The sequence below is a fragment of the Trachemys scripta genome, chromosome 7 (assembly GCF_013100865.1).
Source record: "Trachemys scripta elegans isolate TJP31775 chromosome 7, CAS_Tse_1.0, whole genome shotgun sequence".
Lineage (NCBI taxonomy): Eukaryota > Metazoa > Chordata > Testudines > Emydidae > Trachemys > Trachemys scripta.
In genome coordinates, this window is record NC_048304.1 from 58182036 (window position 1) to 58206589 (window position 24554).

The following is a 24554-nucleotide window of genomic DNA, read 5'->3' on the forward strand; positions in this document are numbered from 1 at the left end:
ACGGGCTGTCTGCTTCTTTGAGACCAATGACTTTGCAAGAATGGTAAGTTGTTGTGATTCATACTTTAAAAGGTGGCTGCACATTCCTACTGATTTTAAAGTAGATATTTGGGGCCTGATTTGAGAAGTGCTGGGTGCCAATAGCTCTAAATGACATAAATAGAAGATTGCAGGTACTTAGCAACTTTGAAAAAAAAATCAGACCCCAGATGATTTTACCTGCCAGGGGTATGCAAAGAGACTAAAAGGTTTTGAATCAGGCTTTTGCATTATAACCTTGTTTTCACATGCTCATAACTTTTGGAAAAATTCTCTTTGCTGGCTGAAATCACCCCTGCTTACTCTCAGCCCAGAGCTGAATTTTGTGTGTTTATTGTAGAGAGTTTAGCACAAAGCTGTCCAGCTGTTTCAGAGTTAAGGAGAGGAGAACATTTCCCCATTTTAAGTGAATCTTACTCTACATTTTTTTAGTCATCCTCAGCTCAAATATAGCTGAACTTTACCTCAGGACATTTCCAGTCTCACTCCAAGCTAGGCCCTTCCTTTTTTTAAACCCCCCCCGCCCCCAACCCTTGAGCGATAGAGGCTTCAAGTCTTGATTTCACACTTGCTTAACAGTATCATCCATCCCAACCATAGGGAAAGTTACCAGGGCCCTGTCCATATTTCACTGAAATCAGTGAGAAGACTCCCATTGACTTGAGAGGGCTTTGACTCAAATGCTTTGGGCAGCAGTAAGGGATAAATCCTGTCTGCTGGCTGCATGGGGAGAACCCTACTACCGTTTTGCTGTGCAAGGAGACTTGAAGGTTCCATGGGGTGTATGTATGACCTACATATGGTGAGAATCCAAGCTCCACGAGGGAGGCTGGGGACAAAGCAGGGCGATTACTGCTTGGTTAATAGCCTGCCTTTGTAAAGATATCTTCAATATTATTCTCTATCCCTCTCCTAATACAGTCTAGCACCCCATTAGCTCTGGTTGGACTGCTGCTGCCCACTGAGCAAATGGTTTACACTGGACTGTCCACAGCAGCACCCAGTTGACTACATTTAATTAGGGACTCTGTGGCGGGGTTGTGACATACCAGGGTGCAGTCCAGACCAGTGGGAGGCCGTGTTACCCCTGCCCTGCACCCTTGGATGCTTTACAATGCCTTGCAGTAGTAGCTTCCACCTGGGCCACTCACAAACAACCTTCCAGCATGCATGCCACACCTGGAGTGTCAGTGTGTAACTGCAGCCTGCCAGCCACACTTGGGTTACGCTCTCGCTCTCACCAGCCTTGGTTATGCTGCAGGGTGACCCCAACACACCCCAAGTCCCAGCTTTCCCCCCAGAAATGTATGTCTTGTATTGCCCAGTCCTCTGTGGAACAGCACAGATATTTTAAGTCCATTATTCCTTTAAGGTGGTGATCTCAAACTCAAATCACCACGAGGGCCACATGAGGACTAGTACATTGGCCCGAAGGCCGCATCACTGATACCTTTCCATATAAAGGTACAAAAGCCCCCCCACCACTGCCAGCCCTGCCCTGCCCCCATTCCACCCCTTCCATGAGGTCCCGCCCCTGCCCCACTTCTTCCCACCCCTTCCTCAAATCCCCGCCCCTGCCCCGCCTCTTCTCCACCTCCTCCCCTAAGCATGCAGCTCCCCGCTCCTCCCCCCTCCCCCCTGGAAAGTGCTACCAAACAGCTGTTTGGCAGCAGAAAGTGCCTGGAGGTAGGCAGAGGAGCGGGGCCGGTGGGTGAGGTGAGCTTGGTGGCCATAGGAAATAGCTCTGGGAGGGGTGGGGGGGGCACAGGGAGCTTGGTGGACCGCAGCGTGCTTGAGACCCCTGCTTAAAGGGAATAGTGTGCCACCTTATCTCAAATAGTTATTCAGACACTTCAGTTTAAACACTCTGACTAGATAAAACAGTAAAACAAGTGTATTAACTACAAGGAGATGGATTTTAAGTGAGTACATAAAAGTCAGAAATGGTTACAAGGAAAACAAAGATAAGATGTTTACTAATGTCTAATTTAACAAACTATATTAGAGTCAAACAAAGCTTCGCACCACATGCTCCAGTAGATTACTGACCAAACTCTTGGGTCAGGACCCCTCCCCCAATGGCTGCTTCCTTTGTCTCTTCAGGTGCAGTGAATGTGATGTCCCTCTTGTTTATAGCTTCAGTCGCCCTCTTGACAAATATTTCCAGCTGAGGACTAGGAGCCTAAGGCTGTGTCTACACTGCCACTTTCAGCGCTAAAACTTTAGTCCTTCAGAGGTGTGAAAAAACACCCTCCTGAACAATAAAAGTTTTAGTGCTGAAAAGCGCCAGTATAGACAGTGCTTTATCATCGAGTGGTTTTTTTTTCTCTCTCCCGGCGATAAAGTGTAACTACACTGCCCATGTCACAGCGCTGCCGCGGCCCCACTGTAACATGGGCAGTGTAGACATACCCTTAGAGTCTATGTGGAAGGATATTCCATGATCATTTTTTCACCTGTTGGAACTTCCTTTGTCTTCCCTTTCCTGCTTGATGACGTTGTTTACTGCTTAAATGAGAAATAAGCAGAGCACACATTCCTTTGTTTAGAACCGACCTGTCTGCCAACTTCTGTTTGGGCAGGGCTGTGGGGTTTGGAACATCTGTTAATAACACAGTCTTACAACTTCACATACAATGTTGCCAATATTTTATCAGGACAACTCTGACTAGCAAATTATGAGTTTCCAAAAGATACCTCACAAGGCATCCTTTGTACAAAGATGATTACAATCGCATGTAGGATGTGAACACAGGGGTGCATTCCATCACATGGGGTGTGCATGTGTTTTGTTTTGTTCCTGCCAATGGGCATTACACTGCAATTAATGTTTGCCAGCTTTTTTGCTGCATTTACCAGCTCTACAACCAGAATCAGAGGAAAATATTATAATACTCCGGAGACTAAACTATTGTGTGCCAGAGGCAGAGACCAGAAGAAACCTAGGTGCTCAATGCCTGAGGACCCATATTATATGAAATACACCCAGAGAATCCCAGGAAGGGACCTGTCCCCCATACTGTAGAGGAAGGCGAAAAGAACCCCAAGGTCCCTGCCCATCTGACCTAGGGAAAATTCCTTCCTCATCCCAGATTTCGGGAACTGTTAGACCCTGAGCATGTGAGCAAGAACCAGTCAGCCAAGCACCTGAGAGAATAGTCAGAGCTCTGGGCCGTCCCTGTCCATTGTCCCATCTTCAGCCATAGCCAGCCCTGATGCTTCAGAGGAAGGAAAGAGAAACCAAAATAGAAACACCTCTTCTCCCCACCACCATAATACACTGCAGGGGGAGGGCGGGGAGATTCCCTTCTGAACCCCTGCAGGTGACCAGCTGAAGCCCTGAAGCATGACATTTTAGGAACATTAAGCATGAACTGGAAAGGATCCCTTGGGTTGCTGAGCCCTGCCCTCCACCATTACAAGCAGCCCCATCGTACAATTCCACTCAGACATTTAGTGAGATCTTAAAGCTCATTAGGTTGTCTGCCTCCACCACTCCTTAATAACCTCTTGTGAGTGGTTTTTTCCAAGGATCTCTGAAAGTTCCACCTAAAATTAACTAGTCAGTTCTCCCTCATCCACTATTAGGCTGAGAGGCTCCTACCCTGCAGTGCGGCAGCCATCTTAGAATTGCATTTGTGAGGTTAGTGAAGGAACAGGGTAGGTGGCAGTGTAGAGGAAGTGAATGAAAGGGGGTGTCTACACTATGGGATTAATCCGAATTTATATAATTCGAATTTGGGAAACAGATTGTATAAAGTCGAATGTATGCGGCCACACTAAGCACATTAATTCGGCAGTGTGCGTCCAAGTACCGGGGCTAGCGTCGATTTCTGGAGCGTTGCACTGTGGGTAGCTATCCCATAGCTATCCCATAGTTCCCGCAGTCTCCCGCGCCCATTGGAATTCTGGGTTGAGATCCCAGTGCCTGATGGGACAAAAAGATCCCAGTGCCTGATTGTCGCAGGTGGTTCTGGGTACAGCCTCACCCCTCCTTCCCTCCCTGCATGAAAGCAACGGACGGCAGACAACCATTTTGCACCTTTTTTCCTGGGTGAACACTGCAGACTCCATACCACGGCAAGCATGGAGCCTGCTCAGCTCAAGACAGCAGTCATGAACATTGTAAACACCTCGCGCGTTCTCGTGGAGTTTATGCTGAGCCAGGACCAGAAAAACGAGGTGAGGATGCAGCGGCGGTGGCAGCGCAGCGACAAGCGTGATGAGGACATGGACACGGACACAGAATTCTGTCAAACCGCGGGCCCCGGTGCTTTGGAGATCATGTTGTTAATGGGGCAGATTCTATCCATGGAACGCCGATTCTGGGCAAGGGAAACAAGCACAGACTGGTGGGACCGCATAGTGTTGCACGTGTGGGATGATTCCCAGTGGCTGCGGAACTTTCGCATGCATAAGGGCACTTTCATGGAACTTTGTGACTTGCTGTCCCCTGCCCTGAAACGCCAGAATACCAAGATGAGAGCAGCCCTCACAGTTGAGAAGCGCGTGGCGATAGCCCTGTGGAAGCTTGCAACGCCAGACAGCTACCGGTCAGTCAGGAATCAATTTGGAGTGGGCAAATCTTCTGTGGGGGCTGCTGTGATGCAAGTAGCCAAAGCAATCACTCAGGTGCTGCTACGAAAGATAGTGACTCTGGGAAATGTGCAGGTCATAGTGGATGGCTTTGCTGCAATGGGATTCCCTAACTGTGGTGGGGCGATAGATGGAACCCATATCCCTATCTTGGCACCGGAGCACCAGGGTACCCAGTACATAAACTGCAAGGGGTACTTTTCAATGGTGCTGCAAGCACTTGTGGATCACAAGGGACGTTTCACCAACATCAACGTGGGCTGGCCGGGAAGGGTTCATGACGCTCGCGTCTTCAGGAACACTACTCTATTTAAAGGGCTGCAGCAAGGGACTTACTTTCCGGACCAGAAAATAACCGTTGGGGATGTTGAAATGCCAATAGTTATTCTTGGGGACCCAGCCTATCCCTTAATACCATGGCTCATGAAGCCATACACAGGCAGCCTGGACAGGAGTCAGGAGCTGTTCAACTACAGGCTGAGCAAGTGCAGAATGGTGGTAGAATGTGCATTTGGCTGTTTAAAAGGTCGCTGGTGATCATTATTGACTCGCTCAGACCTCAGCCAAACCAATCTCCCCATTGTTATTTCTGCTTGCTGCGTGCCGCACAATCTCTGTGAAAGTAAGGGGGAGACCTTTATGGCGGGGTGAAAGGCTGAGGCAAATCGCCTGGCTGCTGATTACACGCAGCCAGACACCAGGGCGATTAGAAGAGCATACCAGGAAGCGCTGTGCATCAGAGAAGCTTTGAAAACCATTTTCATGACTGGCCAGGCTACAGTGTGAAATATCTGTTTGTTTCTCCTTCATGAAAACCCGCCCCCTTTATTGACTCATTCTCTGTAAGGAACCCACCCTCCCCCTTCCCCCAGCTTGCTTTCAAACCAAATAAAGTCACTATCGTTTAAAAATCATTTATTCTTTATTAATAGATTATAAAAAGAGGGAGGGAACCCGGGTGGGGTTTGGGAGGAGGATCGGTGGGAAGGAAAAGGCCACTAAAAAAAGGTTAAAAAAATGACAGCCTTTTGCTTGGGCTGTCCACTGGGGTGGAATGGGAAGGTGTATGGAGCCTCCCCCCCCCCACGTTCTTACACGTCTGTGTGAGGAGGATATGGAACATGGGGAGTGGGGAGGGGGGTTATACATGGGCTGTAGCGGCACTCTGTTTTCTTGCTGCCATTCCTGAAGCTCCACCAGATGCCGGAGCATGTCTGTTTGCTCACGCAGCAGCCCCAGCATTGCATCCTGCCTCCTCTGATCTTTCTGCTGCCACCTCTCATCTCGAGCGTCTCTCCTCTCCTCACGTTGGTCCCTCCTGTCCTCATGTTGGTCCCTCCTGTCCTCATGTTGGTCCCTCCTGTCCTCACGTTCACTGGCTTCTTTCCTATACTTTGAAACCGTGTCCTTCCACTCATTCAGATGAGCTCTGTCACTGCGGGTGGATTCCATGATTTCTGCAAACATCTCGTCTCGCGTCTTCTTTTTCCGACGCCTGATCTGTGATAGCCTTCGGGATGGAGGAGGGAGGCTTGAAGAATTTGCAGCTGCTGTAGGGAGGGAAAAAAAGAGAGAATTTTTTAAAAAGATACATTTTGCAGAACAATGCTTATACTCTTTCACGGTGACCAACATTATTCACATTACATAGCACATGTGATTTCTGTGCAAGGTCGCATTTTGCCTCTTAATATTGAGTGCCTGTGGCTTTGCTGCTAGAGATCACAGGTCCGGGCAACAGAATTCGGCTTGCATGCGGCCATGGTAAGCCGTTGTCTTTCGGCTTCTGCGCCCTCCTTTCCCACATACCAAGCAAAGCCCGTTGAGTGCTGCGGTTTTCCTGTTAACATTCAGCAGCAGCAGAAAACAAACTAACCACCCCCCCATCCAATTCTCTGGATGATCGCTTTATCCCTCCCCCCACCGCGTGGCTGGTATCAGGGAAGATACCTGCAGGAACCAAACTAACCCCCCGCCATGAATTCTCTGGGATGATCACTGTACCCCTCCCCCCACCGCGTGGCTGGTAACAGGGAAGATCCCTGCTAGCCAAATGCAAAAAGCTCAGGGCCAATTTCCCCCCCTGCGCTTGGCTAACTGCAGGGAAGGATTTCTTTTCAGTCACAGGCAAACAGCCCAGTAGGAACGGCCACCTCTGTCCCCTTAATTAAGTTCCCGTATTTCAACCAGGTTACCATGAGCGATATCACTCTCCTGAGGATTACACAGCAAGATAAAGAACGGATGTTGCTTGAATGCCAGCAAACACCGGGACCATATGCTGCCAGGCTTTGTCAGGCAATGATACCAGATTACTTGCTGCAAGCATGGCGTGGTCAAGTGTCCTACCATGGGGGACGGAATAAGGCTGCACCGCCCAGAAACCTTGTGGCAAGGCTTTTGGGGTACCTCCAGGAGAGCTTCATGGAGATGTCCCTGGAGGATTTCCGCTCCATCCCCATACACGTTAACAGACTTTTACAGTAGCTGTACTGGCCGCGAATGCATCCCAAGTCCTCAGGGCAAAGTAATCATTAAAAAACGCTTGCTTTTAAAACAATTTTTATATTTTAAAAGGTAAACTCACCTGAGGTCCCTTCCATGGGGTCATGGTCTTGGATACTGGCTTGGGAGGGTTGGGAGGGTACTTCAGTCAGGGTGAGAAAAAGATCCTGGCTGTTGGGGAGAACGGAGTGCTGGGTGCTCTCTGCAAGCTCGTCCTCCTCCTCCTCCTCTTCCCCATCCGCAGAATCCTCAGGTGTAGCTGATGAGACTATCCCCGACCCGGAATCCACGGTCACAGGTGGGGTAGTGGTGGCGGCCCCCCCTAGAATTGCATGCAGCTCGGCGTAGAAGCGGCATGTCCGCGGCTCTGACCCAGAGCGACCGTTTGCCTCCTTTGTTTTTTGATAGGCTTGTCTGAGCTCCTTGACTTTCACGCGGCACTGATCTGAGTCCCTATTGTGACCTCTCTCCATCATGCCCTTGGAGATTTTTTCAAAAGTTTTGGCATTTCGACTTTTAGAACGAAGTTCTGCTAGCACTGAATCCTCTCCCCATATAGCGATCAGATCCAGTACCTCCCGTACGGTCCATGCTGGTGCTCTTTTTCGATTATTGGCCTGCATGGTTACCTGTGCTGATGAGCAACAACATCTGTGATCACCTGTGCTCTCCATGCTGGGCAAACAGGAAATGAAATTCAAATATTCGCGGGGCTTTTCCTGTCTATCTGGCCAGTGCATCCGAGTTCAGATTGCTGTCCAGAGCGGTCACAATGGTGCACTGTGGGATAGCTCCCGGAGGCCAATACCATCGAATTGCGGCCACACTAACCCTTATTCGAAATGCTAAAATCGATTTTGGCGCTACTCTGTCGGGGTGGAGTACAGAAATCGATTTAAAGAGCCCTTTATTTCGAATTAAATGGCGTCGTTGTGTGGACAGGTGCAGGGTTAATTCGAATTAACGCTGCTAAATCCGAATTAAAGTCATAGTGTAGACCAGGCCAAAGAGTGCAAAGGGAGGAAGAGTAGTGGGGGAGACAAGACTGGGACTCACTTATCTGTGGCAATATCCACAGGGTAGGGCACTGCCCTTCCCCTCCAGATCCTGTCTTCACTGAATGGGTTGTTGGGAAGTGGTCTGACAGTCTATCACCACCATGAACACTGGGAGAGGGAAACACTCTTCTCCAGCTGTAGCAGACACTGGGCTACGCCCACAAGGAAAGGTCACACTTTAAAAGGGTGTGATACTGTAGCTGGGGGGTACTGTGCTGAGGGTGTCCTCTACACTCTACAGTCCAAAGAAGAGTCTGCCCCAAGAGAAACCATCCCTGGTTTTAGACTGTGCCAGGTGTATGCTGGGAATGTATTTGAGGCATTTAAATCAATGCTGCAGGAACACACATGCAAGGCAGACATGATCAACAAGGCTCAGTTCGGTACCTCTCTATCACATCCCAGGGCCTTGGATTAAGGAGCACCCAACTACCCTGAGACACGCTTTGAAACCCTATACCTCAAAGCAGTGCTACCCATTGCAGCTAAGCAACCTCAGTTCATTGGCTGGCATGACATTAGCTTGGCATTATCAGTTCACTGGAAACAGGACACCAGTACAGCAGTTATTAGGCATCATTCGGAATATACTGCATAACAACTCCTACTTCAGAGCATTAGGGGACAAAGCTGAGGTGAGGGGACAAGTACATTTGAAGACAGACCCTTTGTTGAAATAATCCCTTCTTTATCTCAAGTTTTCTCCTAATGCTAAACTTTCAGCACCAGGTGGGAAGTGACTGGTACAACTGCATTCCTGCATGCAACCTCTGCTCATTGTGCTAACCTTAGCATTAGGGGCAAACAGGGAGGTCTTGGCAAGGATGCTTCTTATGAAATCTCTGTTACCTGTGAGACAGCAGCAGGAGCGATAGAACATTGCAGGTGAAACAAAAGAATAGGAAGTGGGCAAGCAACCAAGGCAGAGCTTTGCAAGTAACTTGGACTTGCAGTCCATCCCTTGCAAGTTTGCTGGACGTGTGGGGGGAGTGGAGGGGAAATTGAAAGAATTTTTTCAGGTGAAATGAAATGGGAGAATTTTTTTTCCCAAGTCAAATGAAACATTTGTTCAACCCTAAAGAAAATGTTCCGTTTCTGTTTCATGCTTGTTAAGTAAAGGAGATGAAATTTAGAAACAAAGGGCTAGATTCGTAGAATCATGGAGGAACTGGCCGGCACTCACCTGAGAGGGGACACCTGCGTTTCAGTCCCTGCTCCAATGACTATTTAAATATGAATACCAAGTGGGACAGCTTAAAACAGGAGAGCGTGAGAGAGACCCACCTGCCAGGAGCCTGGTGGTAAGGGGACTCACCTGGGAAGTGGAAGACCTGGGTTAACGTCTCTGCTCCAGAGCAGGTATTTGATACATGGTCTCCCATATCCCATATGAGTGTCATGGATGCTGTTTGGGGGTGGGGATGGAGATGCCCAGTTAGCTGCCAGTACCAGTAATAATAGCTGAGTTAGCCTGGGTGCAGCCGGCACAGTGTGACTGTCTATGGACCTCACTCCTAAAAGGGCTATTGTGGTTGTGGGAAGAAGCAGCATATTTATTCCATGTGATGGAAACATCATTCTAAAAATGAGCAATTCCTGGGGAAGCCCGTCACCTGTGGAAAGGATCGCACACACCATCACAGTTACAATCTAAGTAGCTGAAAGGGAAAAACAGCTTCTGTCAGACATGGACAGAAATGTTACTTCTGCTGGGTTTCCAGGTAGTTTGAAAAAAAGTAGAGATGTTTATAAAGTATTCAAGCTTTGACTGTGTCCTGAAGGTTAAGAGCTTTTCAGCAGGATTCTAGACGTGAGGTTTTTTTTTATCTTCAGCATCCACTAGGTCCAACTCTCTTAGGTTTTTCTATAGCACTCATTGCTGTAGCATCTCAGCACCGACATGGTTCAGTTCAAGAGCTGGCAATGGATTTCAGAACACCTCACCCCCCGTTTCATGCTCCAACCAGTAGGCCACAATCCATCCCTTAACTCAACTGCAACCCTGTGAAAGAGGCAATGCCTAGCCCTGATGTCTCATGTGAAATCTTTGAGGTCTTTGAGACAGCACAGCAGCCGAAGGAGTGGAATGCTGCCACTTTTCTTGTCATTATACCGCATCTGTCCCCATCTCTAAGATATGTAAGCTTATCTTGAAGGGCTCACACTGCTAGCACATCAGCAGAAACGGTGTTTACTTATTGCTGGTGTGAGCAGCACTGGCCAAAACTCAGAATTTCTGATTTGGGGACATTTCAATGTGCTAAAATTTGGCTTCATTCTAAATTGGAACAAAACCAAATTAAAAAATGTCCTGTGAACCAGAAATTCCATAAAATATTCATTTTGGAAACACTGGCAGGTGAAGTTTCTGAAATGAAACATGCTCCCCAGGCCTAGACATGATTCTCATCAGTTTCCCTGTTGCACATCAGTGACTATTGAGCCCCCAGGGTTTCTCGCTCCCAGCTCCACGGCAGAGATCCTGATCCCAGCTTGAGTCAGAGCTCCCAGGGCTTCCTGCTTTGCAGCAGGGAGCCCTGAGATCTTCAGCCCCGGGGCAATCTGCATGTTGGGGATACTCCAGAGCCACAGACTCTAGAAAGGTGGGCTCCCATGCAATCCACCAGTCTGGCAGGAAATCAAGCCGTTTTCTGTCAGAACTGTGCCTGTGGTTTATCCAAAGTACATCAAACTCAGAGCTTAATTTGTGCCGGGGCTTGCCAGGGCTGAGCCTTGGCACCTCTAGGCTTGGCAGTTTATAATCCCAGCACCTCAGGGCTTGCTCCATCAGCTACAAGCATAAAAATTTGCTTGAGCCCCAGCACTTCTTTCATTACAAATTAAGCAGTGATCAAACCTGATATGTTTTCCCAGAAAATTTTGGGGTCAACAATTGTCAGTTTGATCAGAACATTCCCAACGAGCTCTAGGCGTGAGACTGTCAGAGAGCTTCCAATCCAGCCAAACAAAGTGAAACTTTATATAGTGCCTTGCCGAGCCAAAACTTCCTATTACCAACCGGACAAATTTCAGGAATTTCTGCAAAAGTCTCCCCAGAACAGACTTATATATATTAAACTTGTTCAATATTAGGCCTTGCAAAATACTTGTTTTCACACAATGTATAAATTCACTGCAAAAAATTTCCCACAGGTTCTGACCTCTTTGGAAGCTCACATTTTGCAACAGTAAATCAAAGATTCAGGTTTCCAAAGTTGATAGCCCTATCATGCACTATTTGTTTTAAACTTGCTATCTGGGTGCATTCGAGAGAATCACCTGACTAAACGTGGGTATATTTTACTGAATACCTGCAGGAATCCATCATGAGATTAAGACACTGGCTATAATTTTATGAAAATGACAATGAATTCTGTTTGTTTGCTATGAGCTGCCCAGGTAAATCTGTGGGTCTTTTGATTATTGGTCCTGCTAGTGAAGGCAGGGGGCTGGACTCGATGACCTTTCAAGGTCCCTTCCAGTTCTAGGAGATGGGATATCTCCATTAATTTATTTAATTTATTTAATTTATTATTGTTATTTTATTCTTGGGAAAAGTTATCTTTGTAAAAGCCTTTCCGATTCTGGAGATATTTAGAGCCATGCAATCAGAAGTTACAAATGGAAAATTCCACCATTAGTCCCTTTAGTCATCTTCAGCTATACGAGGTGGTATCCTTTTCCAGCAGTCTGTTATTTTCATGAGGTTGTGAAAGCTGGCCAATGTTTAGGCATTCTGCAAAAGATGGATAATGAACAGAGGCCAAATTCTGCTCTGGTTTGTACCTGTGCAAATTACAGGTCTCATGGCAGGCAGAATTTCACAGGGTCTTGATGAGCACAGGTTTTGCAGGCCATGTGGCAGTTTCTGTGGTGTTTGTAGATTTATAAATGAAGGGGAAATGTTATGATTCAATTTTTTGTGCGCTGCATCTTTAATGGGGAGTGGAGGTCCGGGCCGGGAGACCATTCAGAGTAACACTGATCACTTGCTTACTGAGTTTTTTATTATTATTAATTATTATTATTATTTGTGTGTCCTCTTTGGAATGGCCTCATTTTTTAATTTTGTTTTTTACCAAGATTTTGTTTGATTCTGTAGAAATGAACCAGCTTTAGCTGGTAACCATTGAAAAGCCACCTAATCCTTGCCACGGGCCTTATCTCCCTCTTACAGAAGTGCTTCCTGGGTTTCCTTCTTGCCATTGGCATCTTGGTGACACTATGTGATGCATACTGTTTTTTTGAACCAGATAGCCTACAGAAATCTACCCAAGGTGAGAACCAAAACAGCTCTCTGGATTGCTCTATATTAGCTGACTGCCACTGTGAATAGCCAGGAAGCGTATGAAAGAGGGGAATGTAGGGTACCCCACAAAATTATGTTTTTAGAGTGACAGGTAGCTGGCAAGAGGAGTACACAAAGGCATCACACATGGCCAATTTCTAATGGATTTAGCTCAAGCAAGTAGCTTGTGTGCATTCCAATTCTGCATAGTGACACCATCCAGTCTAGCTGGAGTGTCCCAACTCTGTTCTATCTCCAAGGAATCAAAGACACGAACCCACAGTGTGCTCCTTCCAAAGCTGTGGGTCTCCAGAGGGTTTCCGTTGATTTTGGAAGAGATGGAGCGATGCTGCCATCATTTTGCACTTGACAACTCCCATCGGAGTTGATGATAGTTTTGAATGCACCACAATGGCAGGATATGATCCTAGCTAGTTTACTGCTTATTGTCACAAAAGATTCATCCCAGAAGGGCAGAAAATGGAGAAAACAAGCTCATGCTCTTAAAGATAGAGAAATTCATGGAGGATAGGTCCATCAATAGCTACTAGCTAGGATGAGCAGGGATGGTGTCCCTAGCCTCTGTTTGCCAGAGGCTGGGAATGGATGATAGGGGATGGATCAGTTGATTACCTGTTCTGTTCATTCCCTCTGGGGCACCTGGCATTGGCCCCTGTTGGAAGACAGGCTACTGGGTTAGATGGACCTTTGGTCTGACCCAATATAGCCGTTCTTATGTTCTAAGTAGTAAACGAGGCTGAAATGTCATTCAGGTGGGCACAAGAGCGGAATTAATGGCATTCTGCCTGCAGAGGCCTGAAGTTTACTTGCAACATGCACAGACAGTTGAAGTTGTTGGTCTGATGTTGAAGTTTAAGTGAAGGGTCGGGTTTTATTTCGTTTTATTTGCATATTGCAGGTTGTATTCAAGATGGAAAAGAATATCTATATGGTGCCACGTGGATTAAGGACTGCCACAGTTGCACCTGCGGAGAGGAGGGAATAGGCTGCTGCTCCACGTAAGTTCAACAGAACCCAGTAGCAACGTTTCCACTGTGAAAACCACAGTGACGCTCTTGCCATCCATACTCTGAATAAACAAACTCCACCAAGGTCTGTTTTCCTGGTCTTCGTCATAGCCCTGGGGAAAATCACTTGATCACTCTTAACATTATCATGACTGTTGGCTTTACCACCCATTAGGCCTATGGCTGCATTCTCCTTAGCTTACATCTTACCCCCTGGTGTTGGAGGTAGCCTTGCTGGGCACTCATCTTGTTGCATGGCTGTATGTTGCATGGCTTTTTTAGAACTTCTCATGACACTGGCAAATCCTTGGTTTACATTGGGGTAGAAGATGGTCACAGGTGGCTAAAACCACAAGGAAGTAATGAGAAATAATTTGTGCAGCTGAAATGATATGGGGCATTTAAGCTTGAAGAATGGAGTTAATTGAAATTGGGTCTAGTATTGCTCCCTTTGTGAAAAATGCCCATCAGATTTTTGATGATCAGAGGGGATGTAATACCTCAATTTTTCAGAGAGGCAGGATGGTCCAGTAGTTAGCACTCTTGCGTAGTACTTTGGGAAACCCATGTTCAATACACTGCTCTGACACAAATTTCGTGTGTAACCTTGGGCAAAGTTGCCTGGGACCAGATCCTCAAGAAGGCACCTAATTTCCATTGAAATAACGGACGTTAGGAGCCTAAATACCCTGCAGGGTTTGGACCTAAGTCTCTGAGAGCCTCATTTCCCTAGCCATAAGATGAGGCTAGTAGCACTTCCCCAGCTCTCAGGGGTGTTGGAAAAATCAAAGTATTAGCGGTTGTGAGGTTTTCAGATGTCACGGTGATGGGGGACATCTAGAGTTCCCACTGAAGTAAAACTCTTCTCTGCTGTGATGTACAAAATGCTCAACACTTGCTAGACAGCTGGTTTGCTGGGATCATTGTCTATCTTGCTGACTAATATCACTTCCTTGTTCTATTTGTTTTATCCCATGATTATCTGTAGCTTCACACTGAGCTTGTAAACTCTCTGAGGCAGGGGCTGTCTCTATTTACAGGGGGTTTTGGTTTAAAACAAATTGCCAGTTCAAAGATAGTGAGGACACACCTGGAAAGCTGCCCCATGGCCTAGTGATTGATTGTGTTTAGCTGTGGTCAGAGTTAGCCTGACACGTCTCATACCAATGCTTGTTTTCCTTCCCAATGTTAGCTTTTCTCGTCCTGCTGGCTTTGACGAAAAGAAATGTAAACTCATCTTCCATAAGGAGTCCTGCAGCTACTCGGTGGTGGAGAAGGACAACCCCTCTAAAACTTGTCCGTTCACGGAAATGGTGGGTTGAGGAATACCCTCCTTGGAAGAACCTCCCTTCCAGGTTTAAGTCACTCATGGAATTATTCCTTTCTTGGATCCTAGTAATTGTAGATGCTGTTTTAAGATTTGCCACCAGCATGCTGTACTTTCCCTATCAACTGTGTAACCTTCTTTATTCTTGCATTTTGGAGATCAGTGTTGTTTCTATATAATTCTAGGTCTGTCATCGTAACTGAATTCTGCCCAGAGATCTTGGCTGATGAATGATTAAATAAAACAGCCAGGTAAAGCATCAAAAATGTCTGAGTTTTTTCCTTCTGAAGAAATTATGGGGTCTCTTCTTCTCCCTCCTTGCTATTAGATGGACAGGGAGTGACAAGGGGAGCACCAGCATTCCTGGAACGCTTTTAATAATTGGTGAGCTGCTTTGGAAGATGATACTTAGAATTCCCCAGACAACATCATTTGCACGGTTTGTCAGGTTCAGCTCTGACTGTAAAAGAACCAGGGGCGAAACCCAGCTTCCAGTGACGCCAACGCAAAACGTCCATTGATTTCAACAGGTCCAGGGTTTCAGCCCAGAGACATGGGCTCCTGATGTGACTGTTGTGTCTACTGCTGCTTACCCCACAAAATGGCAATATGAGGAACTCACCTCGGCCCACTTGGGTCCCAAGTTACCATGTTTACTAACCATACAGAAACGTGCAAGGCCCAGCTAGATACACACTGCTCTGATTGAGGTCTGGCAGCTTCTAAACCAGAACACAGTAAGCGCCATGAGAGGGCTCAAACAATTTAAAGGGATAGTTCTTGTCACAGGTTGACAAGGCCTCTATGAGGGAGTAGGGCCAGTGCTCATGTGCTGCATCAGCTGACCCAGATTAGGTTTTATATGACACTGAATCAGAGTGAGGGAGCTGCAGGAAGCAGGACTGGCAGAGATCCCTGGGAGGGGAAAAATCCTCCAGGGACTGTAGGCGAGACTGAGCTGAGGAACTGTTTGTTTTGCTTAAGACTGGGACAGCAAAGCTGCCTAGAAGAGGCTTTGGGAATGGCCGCAGGTCCTTTGTGGACTGGGAGGATGCCTATCTTGTTATACTGCCCTATTCCTGTACACTACAATGGCAGGGTCAGACGACTCCTTGCAGCCCCCAAAGTCAAATCCTGCGCAACCGCTTGCAAGAGCTGCTCCTCTCCCAACCCAGTGCTGCTTGCCACTTGAATCTAGAACATCTGAAGGAACCTACAGTGGAGATAGCTGGTGCAGGTGCTTGGTCTAGAACGCTGGAGGAGACAGACAGTGGCTGGTTAGGTTTTTATCTTTTGTCAGTGACTAACAAACCCATTCTGCCTCCACAAGCATAAACTAGCAAGTTCACCAAGTTTCAGCCCCTTTCCTCCTGACACTCACCCAAAACAGATTCCACAAGGCTTGTAGTGGTGGAAGAGGATAGCAAAGCCTGTGAAATGCTTGTAATGTAAATCACAATGTACACAGTGACATCCACAACACACAGAACAAAGATAAAGACAAGGCACATACCAAACTGGGCATAGAACGGAAATGCCACAACAGGCAGAAAAGATCAGAAAGCAGGGACGCCCAGAGGGGCGGGCAAGTGGGGCAATTTTCCCCAGGCCCCGGAGTCCACAGGGGCCCCCACAGAGAAGGGCTGAGGCTCCCGCCCCGGCCCCGGCCCTGGTCCGACCCTGGCTCTGCCCTTCCCCCGGAGCCTCAGCGCACCCAGGCGCATCCCTGGCTCCGGCGGAGCCTGAGCTCCTCCCCGCTCGGAGCCGCGTGGTAAGGGGGTGGGGCTATGAGTTCCAGGGACGCTCCTGGATGCGGCGCGCTGAGGCTCCAGGTGAGGGGGGAGCTGGGGGTAAGGGGCCCTGGCCCAGGGGGATTGTATAAGGGGCAGGGAGGTTGGATAAGGGGCAGGGAGGGGGCAGAGGTGGGGGGGCAGTCAGAGGACAGAGAAAGGGGGGGTTGGATCATGGGCATTCTGGGGGTCTGTCAGGACTTGGAGGGGGGCTGCATGGGGTTGGGGCAGTCAGGGGACAGAGAGCAGGGGGCATTGGTGGGGGTGGCGTCCCGGGGTGGTGGTTGGGGGGGGGTTTCTGGGGGACGGTGAGGGGACAAGGAGCAGGATGGGTCAGGGATTCTGAGGGGGGCGGGCAGTCGGGGGGCAGGAAGTGGGTGAGGGTCAGATAGGGGGCAGGGCCAGGCTGTTTGGGAGGCACAGCCTTCCCTACTCTAAAGCTCATCAGCAGTTTGAGGCTTGCAGAAGAGCCAAGCTGTTAGCTTTTCCATTAGGGCTGCCGTCCCTTTCACTTTTCAAATGCCAAATCATAGTCTATATTTAATTTCAGTGCCATAGGGAGATTCATGTCAGGGGAGGGTAGCTTCATTTAAAATTAGCCACTGGGGGAGGGATCATATGAAAAGAACAATATCCTACACCACCTACCTCCTTCCCAACCCTACCAAGGGAGACCCCCCTCCCTTGCATTCCCTGAGGCTTCAGAGGGGTTAATTCAGTGTTTCTCAAAATTTTGTACTGGTGACCCCTTTCACATAGCAAACCTCTGAGTGTGACTCCCCCCGCTTATAAATTAAAAACACTTTTTTATATATTTAACACTATTATAAATGCTGGAGGCAAAGCGGGGTTTGAGGTGGAAGCTGGCAGCTCGCAACCCCAGTAATAACCTCATGACCCCCTGAGGGGTCCCGATCCCCAGTTTGAGACCCCCTGCGTTAATTTAATTTTAGCAACCTGTGTCCATTCACATGCATGCTATTTTGAGCATTTCAGTTTTCACAACATAGGCTCATCCCAGATTCTGGAACAAGCTCAAATGCTCAGTTCGTGGAATATGTACATAAACTATACTAAAGACAAACCCACAGTAACCATCTCCAGTTTGTGAGGGACCCCATGGAGCCAGTCTCTAGGAAACAGATAAATGCATGGAGGTTAAGTCCATTAATGGCTATTAGCCAGGATGGGTAAGGAATGGTGTCCCTAGCCTCTGTTTGGCAGAGGGTGGATGGAGATGGATGGCAGGAGAGAGATCACTTGATCATTAACTGTTAGGTTCACTCCATCTGGGGCACTTGGCATTGGCCATTGTCGGTAGACAGGATACTGGGCTGGATGGACCTTTGGTCTGACCCAGTATGGCTGTTCTTATGTTCTGACCTAAATTAACCCAAAGTTATGGAGACAGATATGAGTCAAGGAAGCCAGCAGAGTATCAGAAACCTGGAAAAATCTCTGACTGATGGGCTCAGGCGTTTGGTCACAAGCTGAAGTGGTTCAAAAGTTTTGGATTTTTTTTTAAGTAGAATTTGTTTATTGTTTCTTTAAACAATCAAACACAGCAAGCAGCAAATATTTGGCCACACACTTCTGAACCCCCAAACCATATTCAGATATTGGCAGACTAATTTCAGCTTTTCAATTAAAAAAACCACAAATTTTGAAGGAAAGCAGACATTGTCCGTGATTTTTTCTGCTTTTTAAAAACCCCTAGTTTTCGATCCAAAAAAAGTTTTGACGCAAAATATTTGTCCAACCCTTTTAATGAGCTTTAGTGCCTTTTAGCACTAGCTGATGCTGAGAACCAGTGATACCTTGTGAAGAAGTTTTCTCAAAACTGGGTTTGTGCCGAGATGCGGAAGGTTTATTTTTCCCAGGGCCCCCCATGGGAGGGGGAGGCGCAAGTGGGGCAATTCGCCCCAGGCTCCACAGGGGCCCCCATGAGAATATAGTATTGTATAGTATTGCAATTTTTTTTATGTAAGGGGCCCCTGAAATTGCTTTGCCCCAGGCCCCCTGAATCCTCTGGGCGGCCCTGTCAGAAAGTCCATGAATGTTTGCAGAGCTGGGCTCAGGGGTTTGCAGAGCCCTTCCCCATTTCTCCACCCGTACTCCCTGAGCCCCCTCTCCCTTACTGCTGTTGTGGAAAATTGAACACATGGTTGATTTGGATCAGAGAGCCTGAGGCTCCTTTATTGATCAATCAAACATGCATGCATGGGGAAGTCAGCCAAGGCAGCCGAACCCCCCCGACAGATAAAATGCAAGAGCTTATATAGGATAAAACCATAAAAATTACATATACTTCCTCAAAGTTTTACATTCATATAAGGAATAAAGCAAAGCAAGCCTTTTCTGTTTTTCCTTACTTTTGCCCTTTGCGGTTTCTTGCTTTGTCACCTAGCAGCTATTAATCATAAGCTGTTACAAAAGATTAATTTTACTTTTATAATTTCTGCAGTTAGTTCTGCTTTTATAGTTTCTACAATTAGTTCTGCTTTTATGATTTCTCTTTACCCTTCTTTTTCTATCTCCCTCCCATTTCCTCCTTCCTCCAGGCCACACATATAGTTCCCCAGACCATACATACAGTTCACTTGACCAAAGTTTAGGCCTTAGGCCATTTTCCTCCACAATTTCCCTCCTTTGGCGCCATCTTTGGTCTAAGCTTCCACATTCACGAGCCCATTGATTTCCTTCCTTTCCTTTTCCCTTTTGTCATCCCAACTTTTGTCAAAAATGTCATTAACAATCATCAATGCCACTTGCTCCCTTGTGCTGGGCCTAGCAAAAAAAATTACAAGCACAGCAATATACCTTACAGCAGCAACAGCAAAGGCACTGTCCCAAACCAAGCAACATCACCACAAGTGTTAGCCCACTCAATGTAACAATATGATGGGGTTCGCGTATCATTTTGGTTACTGCACACAGCAAATCCCGACTAGTACACAAAGAAGACAGTCTATAGGCTGTCTGAAAGGCACCTTTTTCTACCTGATATACATTTTCCAAGGATATGAATTTGCCCTTGTAGGTCAGAAATCCAGATTCCAGATTTTGGAAACCGTCGGGCACCAGGGTCGTCCAGTTAAAGGGCATTTGATACCTGAGAGTGGATTGCAAATTTTTATCTGCAGGCCAGTAGATAATATCACTGCCCGCGATCGTAGTGAGGTTAAAATGGGCGTTGTATATGATATGGGCCTTAACAAATACACAACTGTTATTACCGGGAAGATCATGTTTCCTGTCAGGTGGGTTCCTAGTCCCATACCCTCCCAACAAACATTGTCATGGACAGTGACAATTTCCCCTGGTTTGAATTTATGTATGCATTGCAGCTGTGGGGGTTCTAATGGCCAGAGTGTCCATTGGTTTCCTATCCCAATCCAAATATTGGGTGTTATTTCAGGAGCACTAATTATAAATTGGTTAGGCATACCAGGTGGCTTTATTTCCCAAATGTCTTGGTGAATTACCCCATCCCACATGCATCCTCCCCATGGACCCGGAAGGATTTGGTAAGTGGGGGCCCACACCCCTTTAACTGGTCCATAGGCTTGGAAGGAACACTGTGACTGTTCACACCTCCACCCAGAAAATCTCCAAGTTTGCCTCCATGGCCACAGATTAGATGGTACTCCTGAGGTATCTGTAAGGGCAGTAGGCCAGGCCTGGTGCTCTAGATCACTCTGAATGGCCATTAGTTGGTCATTCAGGAAATCTTGAATTTCTGAACATGCCAAGTCCCACTGCAATGCCTTCCCAGCTCCAGTGATATTCAATACCATCGCTGTCAGCAACTTCTGGGTTATAGAGCTAAGGGCGGAAATAACATGCAATTCACCCAGTCCAGCCTGCACCTTAGTTAACTGTGCTCCTGTAATAAGCCCAGTGGCCTTTTCCAATTGGCCTAATTTTTCCTCATGCTGTTGGCTTTTGTGGATATTCCAGATTGCAGCTACGCTATTTGTACCATTCCATAGGTGTCCAGCCAAATCTCTTTTCTTTTTGGGAGAAGCCCAGACCCTTTGTTGTGCTAGCCGAATGGCAGCTCCTTTTTATGCAATTTGGATATGTAAAGGTAATTTGAAAACTGGATAAGGACAGCATGAACTTTATGGTCCCCAGTATAGCATTAATTATGATCCATTGGTATCCTGACACATCTCTTTTTGGGGTAGTCTTATTCCACATTTGCTGGCTGGATACCGTTATATATTTTTGTGAGGCATTAACATCAAGGGCATAGGAAGAAGCATATTGCAATAGGGTACAGGTTACATTATTGGTCACGGGGATTATTTGAGTACAGGTAAAATTCCTAGTGACAGAGCAGAGTCTTTGGGTATATATCTGACCATCTACTAATTGGGTGATTAAATAAAAAAAGGGACCCTTTCCAGTTAAGGTCTTACAAATTCCAGGAATGGCCATCATATCTACCCCTCTATAAAATCCAGTACTTTCAAGTTCCGATTTTCGGGGTTCTTTGGTAGTGTTGTCATACATTTCTATTTCCACCATTCCATTTGTTTTCCATTCAATGGTTCGTTCATAAAACCTATTTCAAATGTTAAAAAATAGCTTTCTTGAACAAAATTCTAACAAATCACTGAGATGGGAGGGTCTTGGCCAGTGGATTTCAGTAGACTGCACAGGTCTATTTGTGTTTGAATAAACCACAGGGGTGGTGGCTATGGTGGGAGGAATGCTTGGGGCAACAAGGTGTTTTTGGTATACGTCATCCGGAAGCCAATTAGGGAGGGCAATACATGCCGATGGTACTTGTCCAAAAACACAGGGTGTAGCCTGTGGAATAAACCCCAAGACCCAATTAATATCACATTCCCAAGAATGGCTCCCACAAGTCCCCCCCTGCCAATGTATAATACTTTGTTTTTTATACCAGGGCCAATTCTTAATGTATTTTATAGTCAGGAATTCCTGGACTTTGGTGGTTTCAGTATAGCGAGTGTTCCTTCTTCTTTCTTGGAACAGCCGTGGTTTAGCATTATGCAGGGGAGAGGTTACTAGCACATCACCCTGTAATGGTTTGGTTCTTCTAGCAAAGTCCAAATGCATAGTAGGTCTGTCAGTGGACAAGAGATAGATTACTAGCACTTCACCTTGTCCTTTTCTCCTGTTGTCCAGAAGAAATAGCAGCACCTGAAGGAGAGACAGCCGATCATCAGTCGGAGAATCATCTTAAGGTGCAGGGGCCTTTTTGCAGTGCAAAGCGTGGGTCTAGGCAGTCACTTCTTGGCACTTCACAGTGTTCATAGTTAACGGGACTTGGGATGGGCCTTTCCAGCGCGGGACCAGGGCGGTCTTTTGCTGTTGGACCTTTATATAGATTCAGTCTCCTGGTTCCAGCAATGGCAGGGTTGCTCAGGATCCTTGGGTGTATTTTTTTCACCTATATATAAAAAACCTAACACATTTCATTAGTGCCTGGGGTTAATCAAGAATTGTGTCATCCATTAAATGAATGTTCATCTGAGCCAGGGCCAATGGGAGCGCAGCAGGTAGTCGTATCGGGTGCCTGTTAGAATCTCATGAGGGCTGAGTCCAGTCTTTTGATTGGGAGTGGCCTTCAAAGGGCATTTGGCTATACTGGATCTGTAAAGCTGCACATAACTCTTTTATAATTAGTCCAGATATGCCAGATTGTGATACAAAATCTTTAAGCAAAATTTTTAAAACAATTTTTGGCATTTGCCTTTTTACAAGGAAATACATTACTAAAACTAACACATACTTACAATTGCAACATTTAACCATTTGAATAAAATCAATCTGAATATTTACAAAAGGTCCCCAGGGTGGGGGATGCGCTGCCTGACTAATGTTGACAGCTTTACCGACATTATGTTACTGGCAGTAGTGCTGAGCCACAGAGGAAAAGTCTTACTTAACTGCAGCAATCAACCCCCCCTTTGCTCACACGTGCCATCTGGTGATGCATGCGAGCAAATAGGGCCAGAGCACCTGAGGCACAACAAGGCGGCCGTCTGGGGAGCGCCAAAGGTGATCAGGGTGTAAGGTGTACTCAGCAATCACCTCAAAAACAATTTGCAGCTTTTCAGTTGGTATCAGATTTTCCTTTTTTTTCCCCTGAAAGACAAAGAGAACATATTTCTATCCCCTTGGGGTTGGCAGATTATTGCTTAAAATATTTCTTTCTTTATAAATACCCTTGCTGATTACAGGCAAAACTGAGGAATTACTCAAATTACTCCCCATAATTTCCTGTATTTGTTTTATAGGCAGGTCAGGTTTTAATGGCTTTTATCTTTTAACTTCTGCTTTCAAACACACATTGATTTGAAAAGGAAAACACAATCCACTTTGGCTCCACTTTGGCAAAGTGACAGTTGATTACACAGAGCCACCTTAAGGCTTAGTGTGGGGCACTGATTGCAGCTTTTATTTGCTATTTGTTACCAAAACAGATTTAAAATCTTTTTCCATTCTCCTGGCTTTGACTGCCCTGCTGCAGCCACAACTTTGGTCTTTATTTAAAATAATTTAAATCTTATGTAAGCAGAGTCAGGATGAGCTCTACCCTGACATCTGGTGGTGAATTATGGCGAGTGTGGAAAAGAACTCCAGGGGCTGATCTTGTTTGCATAGGCACACCCACTCGCCTGGCATGAAACAACAGCAACTCAAAGTGGTTACTTTGGCTGGTGTGGGATCCCCAGTTTCTCTGTTATTGGGGCAGGAAGAATAAAGTTTTGTTACCCTGATTCTGTGAATCAAGGCCAGTGGAACTGTGTATGACAGAAGGACTGAGTGAGTCCTTCTGTCATTCACCATTACCTAAGTAGCATGTGCTTGTCAAGGGGCATGGGTTACAAAACCCAGTGAATGGAGAGAGGATGGGGACAGGTATTTGTACCTGATGGGATGGGCCCCTCTTTGAGGGGTTGAAACACCAATTGCATTACCTCCTCTCTCCACTGTTGAATATCAGAGCTAACTTTTGATTCCATTAGAAGTCTAGTTACAGACTGCTGAACTGAAGTCACTTTGGGCCAGTGGTGCACTAGCACTGGGGCTCCCCTACTAGGAGCTGAAATCACAAAAGAGCTGAGATCACTGAGGCGGTGTTAACTAGCGGGGGAGCCTGAAGCTATAATGCTAAGCGGCTGGCAGAGCAGCTAGCAGAGTGGAGCCTTGTGGGACGGTTGGAGTGGTGCTGAGCGACTCACAGGTCGGTGAGTGGAGCGGCTGGAGGAGCAGCTAGCAGAGCCTTGTGGGAGCGGCCCAAGGGACGGCTGGAGCGGAGCGGAGTGGCTCACAGGTCGGTGAGCGGAGCGGAGCGGCGCGGCTCACAGGTCGGTGAGCGGAGCAGCGCGGAGCGGCACGGCTCACAGGTCGGTGAGCGGAGCAGCGCGGAGCGGCACAGCTCACAGGTCGGTGAGCGGAGCGGAGCAGCTGCCAGAGCAGTTCGTGGGACGGCAGGAGTGGGACTGCGGGTGGAGTGGAGCAGTTCGTGGTGAAGGCTGGGTGGAACCCCACGGAGAAGCAGCCGGTTGGCCTCGGATCACGTAAGGTGGCCCTTAACACCCTGCTCACATACCCCCCCTTTTTTGAACTCTGGGGCTGCACTGATCGGGGACAGAGACTTTGGGGGGTTGTCGGACTTTTGGGACTTTGGTGATTCTTGGGTCGCTGGTTTCAAGAACCAACGGGAGAGGACACGGCCCAATTTGCTGGGGTGGGTCTTCGCTCATGGTTTGGTCTATGAACTCTAGTTGTGGTGTTTTTCCAATTTAATGCTGATGTCGTTTACCTCATGTTATTAAACATTTTCTGTTACACTCAGACTCCGTGCTTGCGAGAGGGGAAGTATTGCCTCTTAGAGGCACCCAGGGGGTGGTATGTAATTGTCCCAGGTCACTGGGTGGG

The 24554-nt window shown here is 47.1% G+C and overlaps 1 protein-coding gene across 1 annotated transcript; it reads left to right on the plus strand.

Moving 5' to 3' along the window:
- LOC117880449 (beta-microseminoprotein-like) lies at nt 1-15084 on the plus strand. Its single transcript, XM_034776639.1, has 4 exons — nt 1-43; nt 12376-12475; nt 13406-13505; nt 14707-15084. Exons 1-4 carry the CDS (start codon nt 41-43, stop codon nt 14834-14836), a joined length of 333 nt encoding a protein of 110 aa, XP_034632530.1. The 5' UTR covers nt 1-40; the 3' UTR covers nt 14837-15084.
- Nucleotides 15085-24554: the final 9470 nt, after the last annotated feature.